The following is a 24,787-nucleotide window of genomic DNA, read 5'->3' on the forward strand; positions in this document are numbered from 1 at the left end:
CAAATGGCAAGATTTCATTCTTTTTTATGACTGAATAATATTCCATTGTGTATATAGACCACATCTTCTTTATCCATTCATCTGTCGATGGACACCTGAACAGCTTCCATAATTTGGTTATAGTAAATAACGGTGCTATAAATATGGGGGTGCATGAATCCCTTTGAATTAGTTTTTGCATTTGGGGAGGTAAATACCCAGCAGTGCAATTACTGGACTGTAGGGTAGTTCTATTTTTAACTTTTTGAGGAACCTCCATACTGTTTTCCACAGTGGCTGCATCAGTTTGCATTTCCACCAACAGTGCAAGAGATTTCCTGTTTTTCCACACTTGTTGCTTCTGTGTTATTGATTTTTGCCATTCTGACAGGTGTGAGGCGGTATCTCATTGTAGTTTTGATTTGCATTTCCCTCATGATGAGTGATGTTGAGCATCTTTTCATGTGTCTGTTGGCCATCTGAATGTCTTCTTTGGAGAAATGTCTGTTCATGTCTTCTGCCCATTTTTAACTGGATTATTTGTTTTAGAGATGTTAATTTGTAAAGTTCTTTATGTATTTTGGATACTAATCCTTCTTGGATATGTCATTTGCAAATACCTTCTCCTATTCAGTTGGTTGCCTTTTAGTTTTGTTGATTGTTTCCTTCACTTCTGCATAGAAGCTTTTTATTTTGATGAGGTCCCAATAGTTTATTTTTGTTTTTATTTCCCTTGTCTAAGGAGACATATCTAGAAGAAATGTTGCTATGGCCAATGTCAGAGACTTTACTGCCTGTGCTCTCTTCTAGAATTTTTATGGTTTCAGGTCTCACATTTAGTTTATTACCAGTAATTTACAAACGCTTTTATAGGTAACTAACATTCAATTTGCAAGAAAAATTAAGACCTAAATGTTTTTCTCTACTAACAGAAAAATTCTGTACAGAAAAATCAAGTTGAGGGGCACCTGGCTGGCTCAGTCAGTGGAGCATGCAACTCTTGATCTTGGGGTTTTAGGTTCGAGCCCCATGTTGTGTGTAGAGATTACTTAAAAGATAAAATCTTTTAAAAAAAAGAAAAATCAAATTGAATCTACAAATGATTAGAATAAGAGTTCAATAAAAACTAGACACAAAACAATTCTTTCCTGTATGCCAGTAGCAAACAACTAGAAAAATGTTTTTTTTAATTGCCATTTATACTAGCAACTGTTAACCCTCAAAATAAAACTGTCAGTTATTTTGCCAACAAAAATGGGATTATTCAGGAATAGCAGAGAATTGCAATTCACGGTATGTGGGCAATTTGCAACAGTCTATAGAACTGAAAACACTCTTGCTATTATCCAGAAATGTCACTTCTAGATTCATACCCCAGAGAAACTCTCATACATGTGCACAAAGCAACATACAAAAGACTTCACTGTAGCACTGGTTATAGCATTAAATATTTGGTAATCTGAAAAAAGGTCTATCACTAGGGGACAAAATAACCTGTAGAAAATTTCTAAATAGAATACTATAAAATAACTAAATCTTACAGAACCAGGACATAAAAGACAAAATATGCATCAAAAATACAGCATGAAAGAAAGAGGGGAAACAGCAGATTCACCTCAAATTTTTTTTTCAAAAAGCAAAAGACACAGTGGAATACCAACAGTCTGCATTTTAACTGACAACCATCCCCAAAGGGAGAACCATACCATTCATGGAGGTACTGCGATATCAGACTGGTCTGTGAATTGGATGGAGCCAGCCTCTACTCAATCTCCCTGTTCCAAAAATCCCCTTCATAAAGTAACCTCAGGTAGAGGATTTACGAAATATTAAATGATAATAACACACACTACTCATGATCTTGGACCAAAAAACAAAGAAACAACCTACAATTAAGGTTCCCGTCAGAACTTGTTTCCCGAACTTGCACTCAAGGCTGTAAAAGCAGGCTTCAAGCTGTCCCTTATATAAATTCCACATCTCAGCTCTTTCTAAAACCAGTCTAATCCTTCCCCGGGAGAACTTCCCAATGGCATATTCCTCCACGGTTCAGGAAATAAGGAAATTCTGTTCTCAAATTGAATTTTTCCCAGAGGTGAATGCCCTCCTCCCAGCTCCCAGCAGAAAACCGTTCAATTGCGTATACCTTCTCCTCCGCAAATGGAGGCAGTGCCCTTCGCTGCCAGGAGGGGGCAGACGCTGCTCCTATCCTCGAAGAGCTTCCTCCGGCGAGGAAGCTGACTACAGTTCAAGTATTTCTCGTAACAACCTCTTCAGGAGCTTACTTCATAGCATGGGGCAGGCAATCAATGAATTACAGTCATGCCTTGTTCTACACGATGGGGATAAAATAAATTATACAGACATGATTTCTGCTCTCAGGGAGTTTATGTGGGTAAGGGGTGAAGTAGAACAAGGGAAGGAATGCAGTAGTGATATTAAAACTGAAAAACAGGGGCGCCTGGGTGGCTCAGTCGTTAAGCGTCTGCCTTCAGCTCACATCATGGTCCCAGGATCCTGGGATTGAGCCTCGCATCGGACTCCCAGCTCAGCAGGAAGCCTGCTTCTCCCTCCCACTCCCCCTGCTTTTGTTCCCTCTCTCGCTGCGTCTCTCTCTCTCTCTCTGTCAAATAAATAAATAATTTTTAAAAATCTTTTAAAAAAAATTAAAAAACAAAAGTGGGCCTTGTTGGCTCTGTCGGTAGGTACAGACTTAAACCTACCTAAGAGCAAAGGAGGAGCACTGAGTATTTTTCACTGAGATCAGATTGTTCATTTAGAAAAATCACTCTGGGGCGCCTGGGTGGCTCAGTTGGTTAAGCGACTGCCTTCGGCTCAGGTCATGATCCCGGAGTCCCGGGATCGAGTCCCGCATCGGGCTCCCTGCTCAGCAGGGAGTCTGCTTCTCCCTCTGACCCTCTTCCCTCTCGTGCTCTCTCTCTCTCATTCTCTCTCTCAAATAAATAAAAAAAATCTAAAAAAAAAAAAAAAAAAGAAAAATCACTCTGGGCACCTGGGTGGCTCAGTGGGTTGAGCGTCTGACTTCGGCTCAGGTCATGATCCCAGGGTCCTGGGATGGAGCCCTGCATCGGGGGGGGTCCCTGCTCAGCAGGGAGTCTGCTTCTCTCTCTCTCTCTCTCTCTCTCTCTCGCTCTCTCTCTGTGCTCTCTCTCTCTTTCTTTGAGTAAAAATCTTGAAAGAAAGAAAGAGAGGAAAGAAGGAAGGAAGGAAGGAAGGAAGGAAGGAAGGAAGGGAGGAAGACCACAAGACTACTCCGGCTATAATGTGGAGAATAGATTAGAAGGGGGTAAAGTCAGGGGCTCCTGGCTGGCTCAGTCAGTAGAGCATAGGACTCTTGATCTCGGGGTTGTGAGTTCAAGCCCCATGTTGGGTGGAGACTACTTAAAAATAAACTAGAAGAAGAAGAAGCAGAAGGAGAAAAAGGAGGAGGAGGCAAAGTCAGAGCCAGGAAACCAGGTTGGGAATCTGTAGCAGAAATCCAGGGAGAATGGCTTAAGCTAGGGTACTGAGAAAGAGAAAAGCAGCTGCTGACATCTAGAAGCTGGCCTGGCACTTACACCGAGGCCTTGGTGCTCTCCTGTTGAATATAATTTCGGAACATCAACATAAGACAAGGCCACTCTCGGATCAGGATGGGTCAAGTCAAAACAAGCCCATTCTATAATCACGTCTGAACACAGAAAAAAACATGAACATTGTCCAAATCACAAAAGTCCAAACAGCTCCCTATCCTGGCTACTATGAGTGACTGTTGCTTCTTCACCAATCATAGGTTAGCCTCATCGACTACAGTCTTCCCTCCTTCTAGGTAAGACATAATAAGATACCCAATAATAAAACAACGCCACGTCCTGAAAACATCAAATCCAGAGTAAAAAAGTAAAGCCTCACTTGTTTAAACCCTCCCCCAAATCACCTAACACAAGCCCAGGTCCTACAATAAGTTCTTTCTAACGCCCTCCTACTGAGACACCCTGCGGTTTCCCGTGGTGTGGGTTCTTCCTCACTGTAACAAGTAATAAACCCAAGTTGCTCCAATACAAATATGTTCCTGGCAGTCTTTGTCTGGAGAGCATTTACAGTGCACCTGCTCTGGAGATAATGATCACAATCGAGCAAGAGAGGGCACATTGGAGAAGGAACAGATTTGTAGGAAAAGACAACGAATTTAGGTTTGGACAAGTGGAGCTGTTTACGGGCAATCCCAATGAAGATGTCTGGCAGACCGTTAGATACAAGGTGTGCAGTTCAGAAGATCGTGGGTTGAGATGATGTTGGGGACATGGCAGCATATATATGGTAAATGAGGCCAAGATGATGAGTAAGTTGGTCTAGGCAGAGCATAGTGAATGAGAAAACAAGTGGGCCTGGGGCGGAGCCCTGAAGAACGTGTAGGGATAGATATAGTGAAAATAGCCAAGAAGCAAGAGGAGACCCAGGAGAGGGCCGGGTCCCAGAAAGCAAGGGTTGAGAATAGCTCAGGAAGAAGAGCAGGTTAACAGTGTCAAATGCTACTGAGAGGTCAAGAAAGATGGAAGTTTTGGGACATGTGGCTTCTTCAGTGGTGGACTGTGCTACTCCTGATCTTGAGGTTGTGAGTTCTAGCCCCACGTTGCGTGTGGAGATTACTTTAAAAGGGAGGGGTGGCGCCCCTCCCCTCAGCTCAAGCTCTGTCTCTTTCTCTCTGACAAATAAATAAATAAAATGTCTCTCACTTTCTCTCTCTCTCAAATAAATATTTATTCTCAGGCGCCCCTGAGAAGTGAGACTTGACCACAAATGTTTTATTTGGAAAGATCACTCTGCTACAAGGTAGAGAATGGATTGATTAAAAGGGAGGAAACCAGAGCCTGGGAGCCAGATTAAATTTGTTGTAAAAACCACAGGAAAGGGGCTCCTGGGTGCCTCAGTTGGTTAACCATCTGCCTTCAGCTCAGGTCATGATCTCAGGGTCCTGGGATGGAGCCCTGGATCAGGCTCCCTCATCAGTGGAGAGCCTGCTTCTCCCTCTCTCTCTGCTCCTCCCCTGCGCGCGCGAGCTCTCTCTCTCTAATGAATAAATAAAACTTTTTATTTATTTTTTTTTAATTTTTTTTTAAATAAAACCTTTTTAAAAAATATTTTATGCAACCTACTAATAAGAGAAAAAATAAGATTTAAGACTGGTTCAAAAGAAAATTCTAGGAAAGGAGTATTTTAGAGTCCATCCGTCAAGAATGCTGATATGAATTAATTTGTTCATAGGTAGATATAAAACTGGCTAATGTCACACAAGGATTTCACAGAATTATAAAATAACCAAATCAAGAGCAAATAGGAAGTCCAACAAAAGTGCACACTCCCTAGAAAATCAGATAACCCCCAGGGTGTGTTGGCCCACTTTACAACATCAAAAGGACACCAAACAATAACTTGCCCCTTTCCAACTTTTGGAAACATCCATACACTTCCTTTCTGTTCCAGCTCCAAGCCTGAGCTCAATTTTTTTTTAAATATTTTATTTATTTATTTGACAGAGAGAGACACAGCTAGAGAGGGAACACAAGCAGGGGGAGTGGGAGAAGGAGAAGCAGGCTTCCCGCTGAGCAGGGAGCCCGACACGGGGCTTGATCCCAGGACCCCGAGATCATGACCTCAGCCAAAGGCAGACGCCCAACGACTGAGCCACCTAGGCACCCCTGTGCTCAAATTTTAACTGGAATCCCCACCCACCCCCCTTCAGTCTTTTTATCTACTCTTCAAGGTCCAGGCACTCCATAAAGCATTTCCAACTCCCATTCCCACACACAACTCCTCTATAACCTATCAGCCTACTCTGGATCTTCTGAATTGTCCGTGGTTTAACTGTTTCATTATATATAATGTGTGTGTGTGTGTGTGTGTGTGTGTATACATGAATATATATTAAAATATTTTGGTTTTTGTAGTTACTTATTTAAGTAATCTCTATACCCAATGTGGGGCTTGAATTCAGCACCCCAAGATCAAGAATCACTGACTCCTTTGACTGAGTCAGCCAGGTACCCCCACATCTTCTATATATTTTGTTACAACTTTTTTTTTTAAGATTTTATTTATTTGACAGAGAGAGACCCAGCCAGAGAGGGAACACAAGCAGGGGGAGTGGGAGAGGGAGAAGCAGGCTTCCCGCCTTCCCGCCCGCTGAGCAGCAAGCCCAATGAGGGGCTCGATGCCAGGACTCTGGGATCATGACCTGAGCCGAAGGCAGACACTTAACGACTGAGCCACCCAGGCGCCCCTTGGTAGAACTTTTCAATCATGTATTTGAACAAGCAATTAATATTTGCTGAGTAAATAAATTTATTTGTCCCTAAATGTATTCAAACTGGAATTCTCTCGTTGTGAATACTTGTTATGTCACCCTGGGACACACATAGGGACAATGTTGCCCCCGAAAGAGTGACAATCGGTTTGGCAGGGGGAGGGGCAGAACAATCTTAGATATTAAAGAGGTTTCTGGCCCACCAAAGGGCCATCGTACATAAGCAGATATGCAGTATATCAGTGGTATTAAAATTTCATGAGTGGGATTGGAGGGGGAAATGTCTTTTTAAGGCTCCTGGGGAGGGGGAGACGATGATGAAAAAAAGATTGAGAAACAGGACCCAGGGATCATTCCATCTGTTTCCTGTGCATTTTCCTGCTCCCTGACTACCTTGAGCAGGAACTGTGAGATGAGAGCAGTAAAGCATAGTGGGCATGGAATCCGACTGCCTGGATTTGCAGACTGCTTGGCTCTGATATCTCTTAAATGGATAATACCCAGCAAGTTACTTAACCTCCCTAGACCTCAGTCTCCTCGTTTGTAACATTTATTACCTTCCTTCCCGGGTTGCAGTATTAGGTGAGGTCATCCAGCAGAGCAGATAGTCAGAGCTTAGGCAATGTTTCTAAAACCTGCAAGTACACTAGGTGCTTACCGCAAACTACTGATGAACCAAGCCAATTGGTCTTAACGGTCTAGAGGTGACTGGAACCACCTTGACGATCAGGTGGGAGATGGAAGCAGCTCTATAAGAACTCTTTACACCTAGGGTCCCTTATCTATAAAATGGGCTATCTAGGGATTTGGGAGAACTAATCAATTCGTGTAGTGTGCTTAAAACAGTGCTTCCAATGATAGCGACTATTAGTCCAGCTACAAGCCAAGCTCCTAGCGACAGCGGACTAGACAGCAGGTCATAGGTAACCGCTCAGGAAAAATCAGACCCTGTCAGAAGACTCTAGCAGAGCACTTACGGCCTGATTCAATTTTCCGAAATGGCTCCATGCAAAGGACCTCCCCCAAGACGCCCGCTACGCAGGGACCCTGCGCACCAGCCCTGGAATGCGCCTGGGCGGCAGGCGGGGGACCGAGATGACACTGGTCGAGGCTGCAGGAGGTTCGGGATCCGTGGAGGCGGAGCCTGCACACCGGTTTAGGGTGTGTATGTAAGGGGAGTGCTCAGGAAAGGGTGTGGGGGCAGGCAGCGGTGACCGAGGCAGAGGGTTGCCCACTACCGGTGCGAAGCCAAAGCCTCCGCGGTCTTGTCCCAGAGAGAGCCTGGGGTACGGACCCCCAGCCCACAGACACCGGCGCCCGCGCGCTTCCCTAAAGCGCATGCGCGTCTTTTTCGCGCCCCAGCTCCTGAGGGTGCGCATGGCACTCCCGCTTTCCGGGGAATTCTTTACCCACAACTCCCCGGGCTCGCGCGCCCTCTCCTTATGCGCCTGCGTCCGCCATAGTTCCGCCCCCAAATCCCGTGGGCCTCTGCGAGGTGGTATTTAAGTGTCGCGCTACGGCGCTTCGGTCTCATTTTTTTTCGCGACGTTACGTGAGTGGCGATTTCTTTGTTTTATTTTCTTAAACCAAGTGAGCGTAGCACGCCTGACCATTTAGGTTGCACTTATTGGTTGGCGGGGGAAGGGTAAGATCTCGGCCATGGCCTTGAATCCACGAAGCAGCAGCGGAACTTTGTGAAGGACAAAATGGCGATGGCGGGCCGTAGCGGCGGCCCTCTCTGTGATGAGAACCTTCTCACAGACCTGTACTGAGTTCCGTGAGGATAAGACTCTCTGAAGAGACGGGCCTTGAATAGCCGAAGTCCAGCACAGTCGTAGCTCCGGGAAAGAGCGATTGTGAAATCACGAGTGTTGATTTACTGTCCTCTTGTCTACAGGGTCGGGGCGCACTTTTGGACGCTGAAGAATGGAGAAGAGCCGACTTGTTAGGGTAAGTTTATGGCTATTCTTTACCACCGTTTCTCCGTTGTGGAGTTTACGCAAGTCCCGTGGGATGTGCTACGGGGATGATACTTAAATTGAACTCTCTCTTTCTGATGGATAGTGGAGAAAACATAAGAATTCTGAGTAGCACCATCCCGCAGCAAACGCTTGGGGTTTTAGCGCGGAGGTGTTAGGGCACGCACGCGAGACAGACTGCAAGGTGTGGAACTAAGTGAGGGGTGCTCCTCGTTTTTTTTTTCAGATGTGGTTCAGCTCAAAAGGCCTTACAGGTTGGAGGATGGGACAAGACCTGTCATGCAAACTAGGTATTAACAGTAATGCTCCAGGTGGGTATGCAATGATTTCCGCAGGTGTGGGTGGGCAGTGTCTAGGTGGGGTTTGTTCTTGTTCAAATTGTGCTGACCACTCAATGATGAACATAACAAAAGACAAGCATATGGGTGAACTTAAAGTGATGTCATCTTCCTACTGAGAAGTGGGCCAAGAGTACTCAAGGGTCTTTGAGTCCTTATTCTTAGGTACATAAAATGCCTTCCTTTTCTGTTTCAGCCTCTCATCACTAGGCCTGAGGAATCCAACTGCCTCCCAGGGTGAATACAGGTAATGAATTGTTCAGATGGGGGATTGGAGTGTCCTCTCCGGTTTTGCCTACAACCAGGAGAGCAAATGGCCAGTGGAGCAGCATTGCCTTTTTGCTCCTTGCAGCTTGTTCTCTTGTAATGACTTTGCTGTGGAGGGAGAGAGCAGCCCAGCAGTACAGTTCTTGTGAGGGTGTGCTCTCCCTCACCCATATATCAACTGTCAGATGATTTGAATAGATATGCTGATCCTCTGTGAGGTGCGACAATTAATAGCATGTTAGAGTTCTGATGGCAGTTTCTGTTAACGAAGAAACTTTATTCCATTTTATATTTTTAGATAACCATTTGTTCCCCTTTTGCAGGTTGTCCTGATGGGGACACGTTTCTCTGTCTTAAAGTAAGTAGTTTCTCCCAATACTGTGATTAGCATATATGTGAATTCGTTATCCAAAGGAGGATTTTGTTGTGGATGTTTTGTTGTGACCAGACGCTTCATTGACCCATATAGGTTTCTGGTTCTTGTAGTGATGTTTCTTGATCTATTTATTCTGAGCAGTTTTATTTTTTATTTATTTTTTACATAGGCTCCATGCCCAACGTGGGGCTCAAACTCATGACCTCGAGCTTGAGTCGAATGCTCCACCAACTGAGCCAGCCAGGCGTCCCTTGATCTATTTCTTCTAGATGTTCATTGATTATTCTGCCCGGGGTTGAACTTTGGAAAGCGTTAAGGATGGTGAGTGAGTACTTGTAACCTCAGTGGTTGTGGCTTGCCAGAGTATGTGCCAGTGAGGAAAGCAAGCATCCTGTCTTACCCCTGTTCTAGCCCCAGAGCCAGTAATGGTGAACCCACTGGGGCTAACTGGGAGAAAGGATGAGAATTTGTTCGTAAGGAACTGTCTGAGGTACCAGTGTATGCCTGTCAGTAGCATCTGCTTGGCTTTTCTTAGTTTAAATCCATTAACCATAGCTAGAATGGATGTGGCTGTTTTAGATCCCTCACTAATTACGTAATGTTCTCTTTCAGGAGCAGCTTGTTCCTGTGTGCTGCCCAAAAGCCTCCGGAGTTAACAGGTTAGTGGATTAATGTCTGTGGCTCATGCCACCAAGTAGGCGGTTTCCATGATGAATCAAACTAGCTCACTATGACCTACACAATGAAAATAAGTGAACACCTGAGAAACTGGAGAAGGCAGGAGTGGAGGGATGCTATGTGGAAGGGCTTTTTATCCACCTACATTTTTGTCTTTTTCTAGGTGCTGTTACCCATTAACCTGCTTGTCTGCTCAAAGGTGAGTTGTTTCCATATGTGGTTCATGGAGCATATTGGGTAGAAAAAAATACCCTTTCGAAGGTCTAAATACATGATGACTAACATGGAATCTCGTTCGGCTGATGACTTGCTGTTGAGACTCGGAAATCTGATTTTTCCTAGGAATGATAGTTTAAGCAGGAAAAACTCTTACTGTTGGACGTAAGCATTACTGACTCTGTTCTTAATTGTTTCAGGTCCAGCGCCTTATGTGGAGCCCAAGAATGATTGAAGGTAAATGCCTTTGTAACATCACTTAGCTGCTATATAAAATTTGCCGGGTGTTTTTGGGGGCTGTGTGTTGGGTGCCACTTGTCTGGGTAGCTATAAGAAGACCTTACTGGCTCACTCCAGAGTCTTGTCTGTGGCTAGAACCACCTACAACAAGCTCCCCCTCACCAGTGATGAATTCGATACCGCCCCAGTCTGATCATTGTGACTGAAAGGTATTTTCTGAGCTGTGAGCTTGCCTTGGAACAAAGTGACAACAGTGAGAAAAGTTTATCAAGTAGGCTTCAAGCCAATAGGAAGTTCTGTGGACTACCTGGTTACTGTAAAAGAAGCATTCTGAAACCTACAAAGCCTTTACAGATGTGCCTCTGCTCTCAGCAATAGGGAACCCTGGAGATGTTTGAGAGGCTTAGTTCTCAATCTTTTGCAGGAACCCTCAGCCACTTTGCTGATCAGCTCCAGTCTGAAGTCAGAGGTGAGTAAATCTAGGTGGTGCAGGGTAGCCCAAACTAGAACTCCCAGTGAAGAAACAGTCACATGTCTTACTTCCTGTCCCAGTCCCAGAGCCTGTAAAGGTGAACCCACTGGGGCTGGCTGGAGGAAAAGAGGAAGCTTGTTCCAGAAGGAACTGTCTGAGGGATCATAAGGGATTTCTAAATATGGGAAAGGGAATAAATCACTTGCTGAAGTAGATTGTATATTTGTGTTCCAGGTCTGAAGAAAGAACAAGGCCTGTATCACAGGTATGCATCTGTTCAAATATCGGTGTTTAATATTTAATAGGCCTAGATAAACATAAAGTATACCTGGAAACTAACTTTTTAACGTGAACTAGTTTAAAGGGGTAGCCAGTTACAAACTCAACATAATACATTCATACCTAATAAGGAAACTCACTTTTTTTTCTTTCTTTCCTGTACAGGAATCCAGTTCTTCAGGGATACCAAAAGGAAATCTTCAGGTCATTTTTTTTGTACAACCTAGCTGTGGAAATTAGCATACAGTTGTTTCAGCCTTTTTAAATAAAAGTTTAACCTTCATTGTGGCTCATGTGTTTTAGTGTCTAGGTGGGCAGAAGGAAATAATCCTGGGGAATTTGTCCTTGTCAGCGCTGTTCTGTTTAGTGTGGCAGGTTGCCTACTGCTGTCCAGCTCCTGCCTACTGCTGTCCAGCTCGGGGAAGCATTGTTCAAGGAGCCTCAGTAGATCTCCTAAGGTTCACCACCACCTGCCTCACTGTGAAATGTGTGCTGGGTTTGGGTGATAACTTTAGCAGGCTTGGCTGAGGGCACTGGCTTGGAGCATGACCATCAAGGCTTAGGATCCCTTAGACTCAAAAAAAGTGGCTGTCAGATTTTGGTGTTTCACTGCCCTTTTCTGCCCATGAACCTTCAACATGGTTTCTGTGGAGTCTGCTTTCTCTGTAGGATCAGGCCTACAACCCTTGAATTTCTGTTCCTATAAGTGAACCTCTGGGTTTCTACATACATTCTTTTTCTGGAATGGTCTGCGCGATTTCATGGAGGTGACTCAATATGGGACTTCCAGCTCAAAAGTCACTGCTGGGGGCCCCTGCATAGTTCAGTCAGGCATCCAGTTTGATGTCTCAGGGTCATGAGTTCAAGCCCTGCATTGTGCTTCACACTGGGCATGGAGCCTACTTAAAAGTCAACTGCTGGAGCGCCTGGGTGGCTCCGTTGGTTAAGCAGCTGCCTTCGGCTCAGGTCAGGATCCCAGGATCCTGGGATCGGGCCCCACATGGGGCTCCTTGCTCAGCAGAGAGCCTGCTTCTCCCTCCCTCTCTGCTTGTCTGCCACTTCCCCTGCTTGTGCTCTCTCTCTTCCTCTGGGTCAAATAAATATTAAAAAAAAAAAAGTCAACTGCTAAGAGGCCTACCTTGGCTAATCATTGTCAGTTTATGCTGTTGGTGTAAATATATTTTGACTGGAACGACCCTGCTTGTGCTTGTCCCATTTCTTTTTTTTCTCTTTGAGGTTTTATTTGAGAGCACAGCCCAGGAGAGGGGCAGAGGGAGTGGGAGAAGCAGAATCTCTGCCGAGCAGGGAGCTCCATCCCAGGACCCTGGGATCATGACCTGAGTCGGCAGACGCTTAACTGAGCCACCCAGGCGTCCCTCCTTCCACTGTTCTCTCAGTCGGAAAGCAGTACTTAACTTCACTTAGGACATCGGGTAGGGCTGCTCCGTGAGCACCTACATGAATGTGATTTGCAATGAATATCCATCTGTCTCCATGTGCCATTGCATCTGGGCATAAATTGAGGAAGTGGAGTTAAGATCATTAAGATGGGTTCCCTGTCCCCACACAAACCTGGTAATTTCAAATCTTTGCTTTTTATTTTTTAGAACATTTTAGTGCGGGGCAGGAGGGGGAGAGAATCCAAGCAGGTTCCCCACTTGGCACAGAGCCCAACAGAAGCTGGATCCCAGGACCCCAAGACCTGAGTGAGCCACCCAGGTGCCCCCAGATCTTGCTTTTTAATTGTCCCTGGGCAAGCTGGCTTTGGGGATGAAGGGAATTAAAGGAAGTTGTCAAAGGAGAAGCACTGTCTGGGGTGACGTTTGTGTGCGCAGGTCAATGCTTAAATCTAGAGCAGTTAAATAGTTGCCTCACCTGGAGGCTCAGATCTGCACACTTACGTAAACAACCTCCATCCCCATCCCACCAGGCAATTCTGGTTGACGTAAGTAGGGTTTTTTTTTTTAAGATTTTACTTATTTGACAGAGACACAACGCGAGAGGGAGAAGCAGGCTTCCCGTGGAGCAGGGAGCCCGATGTGGGGCTCGATCCCAGGACCCTGGGATCATGACCTGAGCCGAAGGCAGATGCTCAACAACATAAGTAGTTCTTGTAATGAACATCCTTTTGTTGCTCAAAATGGGATTCCCATCCGTATGTAAATTTTAGATATGCATATTATGTCAGAACTGTAGAGCAACTTAGGGGCTCCTGGGTGGCTCAGTCGGTTGAGTGTCCAGCTCTTGGTTTTGGCTTGGGTCCCGGTCTTGGGATCCTGGGGTCTGCCCTGCTTGGGGCTCTGGGCTCTGCGCTCTGCATGGAGTCTGCTTGAGACGCTCCCTCACCTTCTACCTCCCCGCCCGCCGCCTCAAATAAAATCTTTCTTAAAAAATAAAATTTTTTTTTAAAGATTGTATTTATTTATTTGACAGAGAGAGACACAGCGAGAGAAGGAACACAAGCAGGGGGATTGGGAGAGGGAGAAGCAGGCTTCCCCGCGGAGCAGGGAGCCCGATGTGAGGCTCAATCCCAGGACCCTGGGATCACGACCTGAGCCGAAGGCAGACGCTTAACGACTGAGCCACCCAGGCACCCCCAAGATAAAATCATTTAAAAAAACCATAAGGCAATTTAATTTAAAGAACATGCATTTGGGGTGCTTGGGAGGCTCAGTTAAGCATCTGCCTTCAGCTCAGATCATGATCCCAGAGTCCTGGAATTGAGCCCCAACTTGTCTGGCTCCCTGCTCAACCGGGAGCCTGCTTCTCCCTCTGCCCCTCCCTCTGCCCCTCCCCCTGCTTGTGCGAGCTCGCCCGCACACACTCTCTCTCTTCCCCTCTCCCCCCACCTCAAAATCTTAAAAAAAAAAACACGTGGATTTTTTGCTCATTAAATGGCAACCATGTCAATACAGTAATTCAGCTATGAAAATGGGTTGCATAAGAAAAAAACATGCAAGGACCCTGAAGAGGACCAGCTTTAAAGCGGGGCCATGGGGGGAGAAAGGCGGGGAGGAACACTAGAAGCCCACAATGAGGTACCGCAAGCAGTGGGACAATCAGCAGAGTGCTAATTGGAAATAGATGAATTGTGTTAAAGCCACAAAGAGGTCAGGTGGAGCTGAGACTGAAAACTACAAGCAAGTTTGGGGCTTTTACTACAGACCAGCCCCTATGTGCAGGACCTCTCCCCCTTTACTAACCATAGGAGGTAGGTGCCACAAGTATCCTCGGCTGGAGGAGGGACCCCACAAGGAGACAAGGAACTTGCCTGCTATGGCAGAGCTAGAATAGCAGGGGAGGGAAGGATCAATAGTAAAGTCCTAGGTGCTTAACCATTAGGCCAGGCTGTTTTCTCTGGGAGTCTCCAGGACACGGCTAACCTAATCCAGCCTAGGGAAGTTTAGCAAGCAGATGATGGAACCAAAGCTGGGTCTAAGCCAACACAGGAGCCAGGCAATATTCAACAGAAGAGTCTGGCTGACAATGAAAGCTTCCAGGAACACTATTTCCACCATTCAGCAAATGAATTCAAATTCAGGTCCAAGTCGATGGCTACTTTGGCTAAAAGATGAAAGAAAGAACAGACAACGTGGAGAAGTGGGGGAGAGTGCTGGAATGATTGAGGCCTGCCTCCTCCTGTTCCCGATGCCTCAGACCTCTCCCCTGAGCTTCAGGGGCATCCGCTTACCCCTTGACCTACTCACCTGAAACCCAACTGGACACTGAGACCTTTGATTTGCTCAGGTCTGCTACACCCAACCCCCTATCTCCCCACCCACTGACAGGCTGCTCTGTCCCGAACCTCTCAGTGTACTCCTCAGAAGAGCCAGGGCCTTGCTCTTGCCTTTGTTGACTGCTGTCTGGTTATTTTCTACAGGAAGAGGGAAAAGGAAAATAAGACACCAATACATAAGATATTTGAAATTGCACCGTGGTTTTCAACCAGGGGTGATTTTTGCCTCCCCTCCCCAGACCACACTTAGCAATCCCTGGAGACATTTTTGATTGTTACAGCTTTGGGGGCGCTATACTACTGGCATCCAGTGGGGAGACCCTACAATGCACAGCTCTCTCTCCACCACTCCTCAGTGAATTATTCAGCCCAAAATGTCAGTAGTGCTAAGCTGCAGACACCCTGAAATTTATGAGATTTATGAGAAATGCTGGCAGAGAACAAGACTGTGATTTGGTAAGAAGGTGGCCAGGGAAGGCATCTTGGACGAGGTGACATTTGAGCTAAGATGGGAAAGAGGCAAGATGTGGAGGCTGAGGAACAGCCCAGGGAATGAAACGGAGTCATTTAATAGAATAGAATAGAATAGAATAGAATAGAATAGAATAGAATAGAATAGAATAGAATAGTAGAAGCAACAGGCCAAGCTGATGAATGTAGGAGTGAGATGAAGGGAGCATGAAGGATGTTTCAGTGGGGACACAACCATTTTGGATAGAGTCTGAAATCCAGGGAGAGAGCCCAGCAACGGTGGTAGGGCATAGGCTTTAGGAATGGGGGCTCCAAGGCCAGGTGGCTGAGTTTGGAGTCCCTGCCACCTACCAACTGTGTGACTTTAAGAAAATCACCTAACCTGCTGTGGTTCAGTTTCCCCATGTGTTAGAGAGGGAAGATGATAGTAACTACTTCTCTGTTAAGGTTGTTAAAACACATAAAGCACTTGGAATGGTGCCTGGCACCACTGACCGGTGAGGCTGGAGACAGAATCAGCCGCCACCGGGACATAGAAAGCCCAGGCACCGGATGAAAGCCTTTCAGCAGAAAGTGTACATTCAAATTTCTAGAGAGCCAGGGGGCTGACGCACATTAGCAGGCAGGGTGAAACTGGTGGCCCAGAGGAGAGCTGGTGTTTCTTGCCCAGGAGCTGCCCAAATCTACCCCAGAGTCGCCACAGGAAAGCGGGCCAGGTAGAACCAGGCCTAAGTCAGGGGCAGGGCTCCCCAGCCAACCCTGGCATGGGCCTGCACACAGGGCCTCCGGGAACCCCCATCTGTGCCTCACTTTTCCCGTCATCAAAGCCAGTGATTCTCTGTAAACTCCACTTCCCTCCACCTCTGCCCGAGTCCCCACCAGCTCTTGCCTGGAGGATCCCAGGATGCTTCTCCCTGTTTTCCGCAGTAGACTATGAACGTCATGAAGGCAAGGGCCACGCCTGATTTTATCATTATAGAGTGCGTGCTCAGTAAGCACAAACAAATGGACCAATAGCCTCCCAGGAGCAAATGTAATAATTCTACGTATTTGTTTTTATTTTTTTAAGATTTTATTTATTTATCTGACAGAGAGAGAGAGATCGTGCACAAGCAGGGGGAGGGAGAGGGAGAAGCAGGCTCCCCACTGAGCAGGGAGCCCGACAGGGAGCTTGATCCCACAACCCTGAGATTCATTTCAGTTTTACCTACGCTGGCCGCACCCCCTCTCTCCCACCGGGGTTTAGGAATCGGGAACGTCCGCAAGGCCTTTCTCGGGGCCGCTATTCCCCTCTGCGAAGGGCCCACGGTGGGTGACGGATGGCGCAGACCGCAAGATGTAAGTGGGCTGGCGCGGCGAGGGGAACGCAGCCCTAAAGGCCAGCCTGCACGGTCAGCTCTGGGCCGCGCACACACGGCGTGCCGGTGCTCACGAGCGCCGCACAAGCGCGTCTTACCAGCCCCCATGCAACAGAGACCGAGACAGGCGTCTAAGCAACGGGCCTCACGTCATCAAGTCACGGACTAGGGAGCAGGGATCCCAACCCGGTTCTTCGAACTCCAAAGCCTGTGCTTGGGAGATGCAGCCTCACCAAATAAAGGCCCGGGAGAGGGGGGCCGGCACCCGCCACACCGTGATTCACACACTAAGGGAGACACCCCCCCACACCCCCGGGAAACCTGAAAACCTTCAGGCCCGGAGACTGACGCGGTGGGGCGGGAGGGAGGAGGCCACGCCCACATTGCAATCTGACTTGTATGTGGACCAATCCCAAGAAAGTAAAAACAGCTTAGGGGAGGACTTATGTAAAGCATACCGAGGGCGAACAGGCAGGCAAAGCAGTAAGGAACAAAATTTAAGTTTTTTTTTTAAAGCCTAGCTATTATTACGAAGTAAGAATAATGGGAAATTGAATTTTAAAAGTACTTCACATTGCAAAGTAATCTAATCCTCATTCCACCAAAATCACCACAACCGTAAAAGCTATTCTAAGGGTAAGGGTTGCTGGGCCGCGGACAAATCGGTATCGCTTCTCGGCCTTTTGGCTAAGATCAAGTGTAGTATCTGTTCTTATCAGTTTAATATCTGATACGTCCTCTATCCGAGGACAATATATTAAATGGATTTTTGGAATTAGGAGATGGAATAGGAGCTTGCTCCGTCCACTCCACGCATCGACCTGGTATTGCAGTACTTCCAGGAACGGTGCACCCCCTTCGGGGGACTAATGCTGTTCAAAAATTAGAACTGGTGACTTTAAGCTCTTGTCGTTACTCTATCTTTAGTTAGCAACCTGTATATCTTAAGAAGTATTGACTATCTGATAGCCTAATAAAAAAGAATGTCTCATTCGCTTTTCTTTAACTTTCAGTTCTATGCCGAGAGACCGACGAATTATCCCGTCCAGTCTAAGCTTTCGGTGTGTCCCCGACCTGTCGAGACAAACCGTCCAACAGAAAGTATCTGAAGAAGTAATTTAAATAGAGTTTTAGAAGTAAAAAGGGGACTTAGGTTTAAATAGGGTATATACTGTAAGGTAAACCCAGGGCGCTCGTTTCTTTAGTAATACGTTAAGATAAATGTGGAATGTGATGCTCAGAACTCTCACCAGCGGCTCTGTACTGATACAATCTGTTTCTGGTTCTCTAGTTTTAGAGAACAAAAATCTCTCTGTAAAGAAACCGTAGTCACTCAAAGAAGTGGCTGTTATGACAGGGTAAAGAAGCAGTTTGTCCCTGGGAAAAATACTGATTTAATTTTGCAGATTTTTACTCTCAGTTGGAGCTGAGTTTTACCATCACAAAACCTCAATATGAGGAAAGAAAGACGATGCTCCTACCTCCACTTTCCGGATTTAAGATTTCAATTTCCCCATCTTTCTTCCTTTTGTTTTTCATACATCGAGGTTGAAACCATGAGCCTCATTAGTGATCTGAATTGATTCTGAAGTGCACTCTTCTTTCTTGTACAGAAAACAAGATGTACATGATGCTTCGGAGCAGGGAGACGGACTAGGCCCGGCTTCAGGAGACGCGGTCCGCTTAGGTGCCTTCCACTCCAAGTGCAAAACTGTCAAGTTACTCTCCAGATCACAAACAAGTATCTCCAGATTTCGTCTTCGTAAAGCAAAACCAGCTGGCGAAGTTAGGGCATCTTTACTCTTCCAGCTTTTTGTTTGTTTTTGAGTGATCTCTACACCCAACCTGGGGGCTCAAACTCAAGACACCGAGATCAAAAGTCGCAAACTCTTCCCACGGAACCAGCCAGGTTCTTTCCTTCCGGCTCCTTAAACTCCAGGAGAGGGCGGTCCTCCCGATGGGGCTCGACGCGCGCTGGTGACGCCGACACTGCGCCGGAAGTACGCGCCGTGGGCTGCCGCGTCCCGCTATGGCGGCTGCTGGGGCACGCTGGAACCATGTGTGGGTGGGCACCGAGACTGGGATCCTGAAAGGTTGGTGGCTGGACCGGGCGTCGGGAAGTGGGGGGGGGTATCCCCCGCTCGCGACTGCGGCGCGACTGACACCCGCCTCCCGCAGGGGTGAACCTTCAGCGCAAACAGGCGGCGAACTTCACGGCGGCAGGACAGCCGCGGCGCGAGGAGGCGGTGAGCGCCCTGTGCTGGGGCGCGGGCGGCGAGACTCAGGTGAACGGCCGCTGTTCGGTCCCGAGCTGGGGGGCCAAGGTGCGGCAGCCTCGCTTTGATCTTCATCTTGCGCTCCTTTGCCCGCAGATCCTGGTGGGTTGCGCCGACAGAACGGTGAGGTACTTCAGCACAGAGGAGGGCCGATTCCGGGGCCAGAAGCACTGCCCTGGCGGGGAGGGCACGTTCCGAGGTCTCGCCCAGGTCGACGGGTAAGACTGAGCACGTCGCTGAACGCTCAGGTCGCAGGGAGAGCGTGGAGGCTCCCTCAGGAAGGGCATATAATGACGATCAACCCATAGTGACACGGGCCGGGGCTGGGTGACAGGGACCTGTGTCCTGCCTATAACAAGCGTTTATTGAACACCTGCTGAGTAACAGGCATTGGGCGAAATGCACGGGCTGCAGGTAAACCAGACACATGAAGTAGGTACCTTCCTGGAGTTTGCATCCGCAGGGGTTTTGCATCCTGGCTCCATAGCGTTTTGGATGACCCTGAGCAAATCGTTTAATAGTTTAGAGTGTGTTTGAAAACTGACACTACAATTACCAACAATATGGTGAAGTTCCCAAAGTAAAGGATAGGAAAGTGCTAGCGGTTAGGTAACTGGCCTAGCTTTCTTCCAAAGATGGAGAAGGCTGTGAATAGGCTGTGTCGGTTTGGTGATGTTCCGACGAGTGAGATCTAGAAGTGTCTGCGGGTGAGACATTTGTACTGGGCCATGCAGGATGGGCAGAATTTTGACAGGAGGAGAAAGGGGTAAGTGCATTCTAGAAAGAGGCTACTGCCTGGGCAGAGGCCAGGATTGGTGTCAGGTTACACCGTATTTTGGGAAAGATAAACAGCATTTAGGGGTTGAAGCCAAGGATGCATTTTAATACAAGATGGACAAGATAGGTAGGGATTATATGTACAGGGCTTTCAGAGCCAGGCTGAGAGATTTGCACTTGTGATTGGGTAGGTGGTGGTGGGGTATTGGGTTTTGAGTAAGGAGGGGTGTGGAGAATGGATTGGAAAGAGCAGTTGGGAGGCTGTTGCCACAGCCCAAGCAAACAACACAGCCTGAACTGAGGTGAAGGTGGGCAGATGTGAGAAAGAACATAGGCTCAGACTCTACAGATCCTGGGAGAGACTTGCTTGGGCTTCATGGGAGGGGTGTGTACTTTGAGGGACAGATCAACATTTAGCGTCTGGGACCCTGAACTGGGAACTGGAGAGAAGCTGGTGTTTGACCTTGGCCAGACCCTAAATTTAGACCGTCCCACTTCAGTCCTTTCATAGCTACTGATCCTGACTCCTGGTGAGCCACTCAAGATTGAGAAAGACCAGCAGAGCAGGTGCCCCCAGATGTAGCTGCGGAATAGCAAAGGCACTTTGCTTTGGAGTATCACAGACTTGATTTCCAGCTCTGGTTCTGACGTTTAGTTGTGTGGGCAAATCTTGTCATTTCTCAGAGCTTTAGTTGCCTCACTTCCAAAACTGGTAACCCCTCCCCCCATCGAGTTTATTAAATAACAGACCTGAAAGGAGAAAGTCTCGTTAATGTGAATCTGGGGGGGGTCAACTGGGGCCTGGAGCAGACTTTTACACTTTTTTTTTTTTTTTTTTTTTTAACTAACTCTGTCCTCCCTCTGCCTGCAGCACCCTTATCACATGTGTGGAATCTGGGATTATCCAAGTCTGGCGTGACAATGACAAGGAGGCATCCTCTGACCCAGTAAGGTTCCCCTGCCTTGCTTGTTGGGGAAGATGGGGGCCAGGGTAGGAACCAAGTGAGGGCTTTGGGGGAAGAGATTTAAAGACTCTGGAACTGCTTCTCATCTCCCTTCTCATCTCCTGTTCTTTTCAGCTCCTGGAACTGAGTGTGGGTCCTGGGGTGTGTAGGATGCGCCAAGACCCGGCACACCCCCACATGGTTGCCACGGGTGGGAAAGAGCATGCTTTGAAGGTGTGGGACCTACAGGGGTCTGAGGAGCCTGTGTTCAGGGCCAAGAATGTAAGTGACAGGGGTGGGATGGGCTGGGGCTGAGGTCCAGGGAGGCTGAGGCCACTGACTGAGTCAGAGACCAGATGGGCTTTAGGGGATGTTGCTGACGGGCTGAAGGAAAGAGCCTATGAGCCTCCCACAACCTGTCCCCCATCTCTCCACCCCCCACCAGGTACGGAACGACTGGCTTGACCTGCGGGTTCCCATCTGGGATCAGGACATACAGTTCCTCCCTGGGTCTCAGAAGCTTGTCACCTGCACAGGGTACCACCAGGTGAGGCACCATCTCACCCTTCCCGGGCTTCAGCAGCCTCCTGGAGAGACAGCCTCTCTGCACAGGCTCAGTCCTCATCGTTTCGCACAGCTGCCCTTCTCACCAGGCTCTGTCCCTGAGTTAGAAGAAGCATTTCCTCCATCCGTCCCAGCCCTGTGGCTGAGCCAGTGACCTTTTAGTGCATCCTTGGATGAGTGTTCTGGACTATGAGCCTTCCTTTGCTTCCCACCTGGGAGGAGAAAAGAAGAGAGTGCCCTTTTCACAGTAGGAGCACAGGGTACAGGTGTGATGAGAGGACACTGGGTGTCAAGAGAACTGGGTTCTGGTCTTGATGCAGCCTCTGATTTGCTTTGGGACCCAGGCCTGACCCTTTACTCTCCAGCCTCAGCTCTTTGGCTTTATAGGAGGGAGGAAGGGAGCGAGGGTCCAGCTGGGGATCTTTACAGCTGGCCTCACTTGAAGTCCTAAGACCCAGGCAGGATTGGGTCACTATATTTGCCCCATTTCCTTTACTCCTGCATAATGACATCTGATCTTGGTGATATGCCTCTATTCAAAACACACCCTGAGGGCTTCCTCTCTCCTCTGTTGTTCAGGTTAAATTTCTCTGAAATGCAGTACTCTCTGACAGTTGGACTGGCTTGCTTTTTCATCCCAAGGTGGGAGTCTGGAGGGATGGAATGCTCACACATGCGGACCATTCATGCTCCTAAGCAGGTCTCCTCTACCCACTCCTCCCTAACACTCAGAGAAGAGGGGGTACATTTCAGATGAGAAAGTTTCTCTAAGAGTCGGTCATAAACAAGAAAGCGGTGTGTGAAGGAGGGGGTAAAGATGTGGAGAAGCCAGGGGCGGGGGTGGGCTGGCCTTGTGATGCCTCGGTGTTTTCCAGGTTCGTGTCTATGATCCAGCCTCCCCCCAGCGCCGGCCAGTCCTGGAGGCCACCTATGGAGAGTACCCGCTTACAGCCATGACCCTCACTCCTGGGGCCAAGTAAGTGTTGCGAGGACAAGGTGGGGGCGGCTCAGAGAGGACTCCAGAAGGCCCCTGCTGACTGCACTCGCTCTGGCCCCCTCCATAGTTCAGTGATCGTGGGGAACACTCACGGGCAGCTGGCAGAAATTGACCTTCGGCAAGGTGAGTGGGCCAGGGAGCCTTGAAGGAGGGCAGGGCGTGGGAGGAAATGCAGGATGCCGTCTGACGGGGTGCAGGGGAGTGGTTGAGCCCTCATTCAGGTGCCTGTTGCCTGGGTTCAAATCCTGGTTTCACCAGAAGCTATGGGGTCTTGGACAAGTTACTTCAACTCCTTGTGACTCCTAGTTCTTTTCCATGTAAAATGGAGATACCAGTGATAACTCCTGTCCCGGCGTTACGTTGAGGAATAAATATTGAAACATAAAGTGATTGAGACAGTAAACAACTGGGGCGCCTGGGTGGCTCGTTTCGTTAAGCATCCAACTCTTGATTTCGGCTCAGGTCATTATCTCAGGGTTGTGGGATCAAGCCCCAGAATGGGCTCCACACCAGATGTGGAGCCCTGTCTAAGATTCTCTCTCTCTCTGCCCCTCCTGTACACGAGCACTCACTCTCTCTCCCTCTGTCAAAAAAAAAAAAAAAAAAAAAGAAAGATAGAAACATTTAATGGTTGTTGGCTGGCCAGCTCGTGCTGATGCCTTCCCCCCTCCCTTCTCCAGGGCGCCTCCTGGGCTGTCTGAAGGGGTTGGCAGGCAGTGTCCGAGGATTACAGTGCCACCCTTCAAAGCCCCTACTAGCCTCCTGTGGCTTGGACAGAGTCTTGAGGGTACACAGGATCCGGAATCCACGGGGTCTGGAGCATAAGGTGAGAGCTGGCTGCCTCATGTCTCCCCATCCGTGTTTCTGTTTCAGTTTGCTCGGCTCCTTAAGGCCCCTGATCTTTTGCAGGTTTATCTCAAGTCTCAACTGAACTGCCTTCTCTTGTCAGGCAGGGATAACTGGGAGGTAAGCAGTTGGGTCTGGGAATGGTGGGAGCAAGGGCACAGATGTGAGCATTTCCCTGGGGAGAGAAAAAAGTAGCGGCTGGAACACAGACCTGGAACTGTCTGTCAAGTTAATAAACTTCTCTGAGGGGTGTTAATAGTTGTAATCCTGGGGTGCCTGGGTAGCTCAGTCGGTTAAGCGTCTGCCTTCAGCTCGGGTCGTGATCCCAGGATGCTGGGATCGAGCCCCACATCAGGCTCTCTGCTCAGCGCGGAGCCTGCTTCTCCCTCTCCCTCTGCCTGCTGCACCCCTACTTGTGGGCGCTCTCTCTCTCCCTCTGTGTCAAATAAATAAAATCTTAAACAAACAAACAATAGTTATAATCCTGACAGGGTTACTGCCAAGGGCTGATAAAGGAGCATGGATGGGAATAGTGTCCGGGAGCAGGAAATAAAAGATTATTTCCCAGCCAGATCCTCCTTCCCTCTGCATGTTACTGTACCCCTGATTCCTCTTAAGTTTTCTCCCACCCACCAGGATGAGCCCCAAGAGCCCCAAGAGGCCAAAAAGGCGCCCCCAGAAGACACAGAGACAGATCAACTTTGGGCCTCCTTGGAGGCAGCTGCCAAGCGGAAGCTCCCTGATTTGGAGCCGACCCAAGGGGCTCTCCAAACCAGACGGAGAAAAAAGCAGCGGCCTGGGTCCACCAGCCCCTGAAGAGCCTGTGCTCACTTTGTAAATAAATATCTCAGCACCCACCATGACCCTGAGCCTTTTGTGATGGGAGAAAGGAAAAAGGGGTGGCTGCTCCCAGCGCTGGTGCAGTGGGGTATCTGACGTCACAAAAGCAAGGCCGGGAGCCTGGCGGGCTGGCGAGGGTGGCACGGAGTTCGGGGCCGCTCGGGGCTATGGGCTGCTGCCAAAACAAGGACTTTCAGATCTCCGATGAGCCGGCCAAGGAGGCCGAGTCGGAGGAAGGCGAAGGTGGGACCCAAGACACACCAACGGGCCCGGGGAGCAGGAGAAGGGGCTGCCCCGACCGGGACCGCCCAGGAGGTTGGACCGGGGAGGGTAGAGCAGAGCTCAGTGGCCTCGTCATCCCCGCAGGCTTCGAAAGGGTCGATGAGGAGCCGCAGAACCGCGGGAATCGCAGGTCGAATGAAAGCCTTTTGATCACCGTGCTGTGGCGGCGGCTATCCCTGTTCGGCCGTCGGGGGTCAAACAAGAGGCAATCAGCCCAGAATCAAAAGCAGGGGTTACGGGAGAGGACCCAGGAGGGGATCCTGGAGGAGCCGGAGAAGGGGTGACCCCAGCCCTGCTCTCAGTCTGCCCCAGTCCCTAGAGAATAAAATTTCTAACATGTACCTGCCCGAGTCCAAGTGCCTCCGCTGCCGGTTCTGGGCACACCGGCCGCCGGCACCGCGGAGGTGCGGGCTCTTTAAGGCTCCTCCCCTGGGGCTGGCCCAGCCCCCTGGGCCCCGGCTCTAGTTCCTCGGGGGCGGGGTCACGGGCGGCCCAGCCAATGGGAGGATGGAGCCGCTCCGGCCTTTGGGTGGGAGGGCGTGTCTCTCGAGCCGCTGTGCTCCAAAAG

At 48.6% G+C, this 24,787-nt stretch overlaps 2 protein-coding genes, 2 long non-coding RNA genes and 10 other non-coding genes across 15 annotated transcripts; 12 read left to right on the forward strand and 2 right to left on the reverse strand.

Moving 5' to 3' along the window:
- Positions 1-1,674: 1,674 nt before the first annotated feature.
- LOC112829820 (U2 spliceosomal RNA) lies at positions 1,675-1,865 on the reverse strand. Its single transcript, XR_003209748.1, has one exon. It is a non-coding gene; the product is annotated as a U2 spliceosomal RNA (small nuclear RNA).
- Positions 1,866-7,758: 5,893 nt separating this feature from the next.
- On the forward strand, positions 7,759-11,411 carry LOC112829199 (uncharacterized). The gene is made up of 12 exons (XR_003209675.2): positions 7,759-7,835; positions 8,181-8,233; positions 8,489-8,573; positions 8,797-8,847; positions 9,191-9,225; positions 9,413-9,564; positions 9,856-9,902; positions 10,085-10,120; positions 10,338-10,374; positions 10,802-10,846; positions 11,084-11,114; positions 11,294-11,411. It is a non-coding gene; the product is annotated as an uncharacterized lncRNA (long non-coding RNA).
- LOC112829854 (small nucleolar RNA SNORD26) lies at positions 8,302-8,375 on the forward strand. Its single transcript, XR_003209770.1, has one exon. It is a non-coding gene; the product is annotated as a small nucleolar RNA SNORD26 (small nucleolar RNA).
- LOC112829853 (small nucleolar RNA SNORD27) lies at positions 8,652-8,724 on the forward strand. The gene has a single exon (XR_003209769.1). It is a non-coding gene; the product is annotated as a small nucleolar RNA SNORD27 (small nucleolar RNA).
- LOC112829852 (small nucleolar RNA SNORD28) lies at positions 9,048-9,122 on the forward strand. The gene has a single exon (XR_003209768.1). It is a non-coding gene; the product is annotated as a small nucleolar RNA SNORD28 (small nucleolar RNA).
- LOC112829858 (small nucleolar RNA SNORD22) lies at positions 9,612-9,737 on the forward strand. Its single transcript, XR_003209774.1, has one exon. It is a non-coding gene; the product is annotated as a small nucleolar RNA SNORD22 (small nucleolar RNA).
- LOC112829851 (small nucleolar RNA SNORD29) lies at positions 9,946-10,012 on the forward strand. Its single transcript, XR_003209767.1, has one exon. It is a non-coding gene; the product is annotated as a small nucleolar RNA SNORD29 (small nucleolar RNA).
- On the forward strand, positions 10,189-10,258 carry LOC112829855 (small nucleolar RNA SNORD30). The gene has a single exon (XR_003209771.1). It is a non-coding gene; the product is annotated as a small nucleolar RNA SNORD30 (small nucleolar RNA).
- LOC112829856 (small nucleolar RNA SNORD31) lies at positions 10,535-10,603 on the forward strand. Its single transcript, XR_003209772.1, has one exon. It is a non-coding gene; the product is annotated as a small nucleolar RNA SNORD31 (small nucleolar RNA).
- On the forward strand, positions 10,888-11,012 carry LOC112829857 (small nucleolar RNA SNORD22). The gene has a single exon (XR_003209773.1). It is a non-coding gene; the product is annotated as a small nucleolar RNA SNORD22 (small nucleolar RNA).
- A 5,949-nt stretch (positions 11,412-17,360) lies between the features above and the next one.
- On the forward strand, positions 17,361-17,551 carry LOC112829819 (U2 spliceosomal RNA). The gene has a single exon (XR_003209747.1). It is a non-coding gene; the product is annotated as a U2 spliceosomal RNA (small nuclear RNA).
- A 772-nt stretch (positions 17,552-18,323) lies between these two features.
- On the forward strand, positions 18,324-23,954 carry WDR74 (WD repeat domain 74). Of its 2 annotated transcripts, none has more exons than XM_025878649.2 (11): positions 18,324-18,786; positions 18,872-18,978; positions 19,066-19,187; positions 20,618-20,693; positions 20,826-20,972; positions 21,136-21,237; positions 22,130-22,230; positions 22,319-22,374; positions 22,932-23,077; positions 23,161-23,217; positions 23,716-23,954. In XM_025878649.2, exons 1-11 carry the CDS (start codon positions 18,723-18,725, stop codon positions 23,911-23,913), a joined length of 1,176 nt encoding a protein of 391 aa, XP_025734434.1. In that variant the 5' UTR covers positions 18,324-18,722; the 3' UTR covers positions 23,914-23,954. The 2 variants fall into 2 exon arrangements, with proteins under 2 accessions (XP_025734434.1, XP_025734435.1); XM_025878650.2 differs by having other exon boundaries at positions 18,327-18,786; positions 23,734-23,954.
- Positions 23,073-24,677, reverse strand: LOC141370961 (uncharacterized). Its single transcript, XR_012375491.1, has 3 exons — positions 24,562-24,677; positions 23,956-24,109; positions 23,073-23,272 (listed from the first exon to the last, which is right to left on the reverse strand). It is a non-coding gene; the product is annotated as an uncharacterized lncRNA (long non-coding RNA).
- On the forward strand, positions 24,057-24,560 carry TEX54 (testis expressed 54). The gene is made up of 2 exons (XM_073883568.1): positions 24,057-24,180; positions 24,304-24,560. Exons 1-2 carry the CDS (start codon positions 24,105-24,107, stop codon positions 24,501-24,503), a joined length of 276 nt encoding a protein of 91 aa, XP_073739669.1. The 5' UTR covers positions 24,057-24,104; the 3' UTR covers positions 24,504-24,560.
- Positions 24,678-24,787: the final 110 nt, after the last annotated feature.

Source organism: Callorhinus ursinus, unplaced genomic scaffold, assembly GCF_003265705.2.
Source record: "Callorhinus ursinus isolate GAN/ISIS: 27379988/994484 unplaced genomic scaffold, GSC_fseal_2.0 scaffold51, whole genome shotgun sequence".
In the NCBI taxonomy this organism is placed as follows: domain Eukaryota; kingdom Metazoa; phylum Chordata; class Mammalia; order Carnivora; family Otariidae; genus Callorhinus; species Callorhinus ursinus.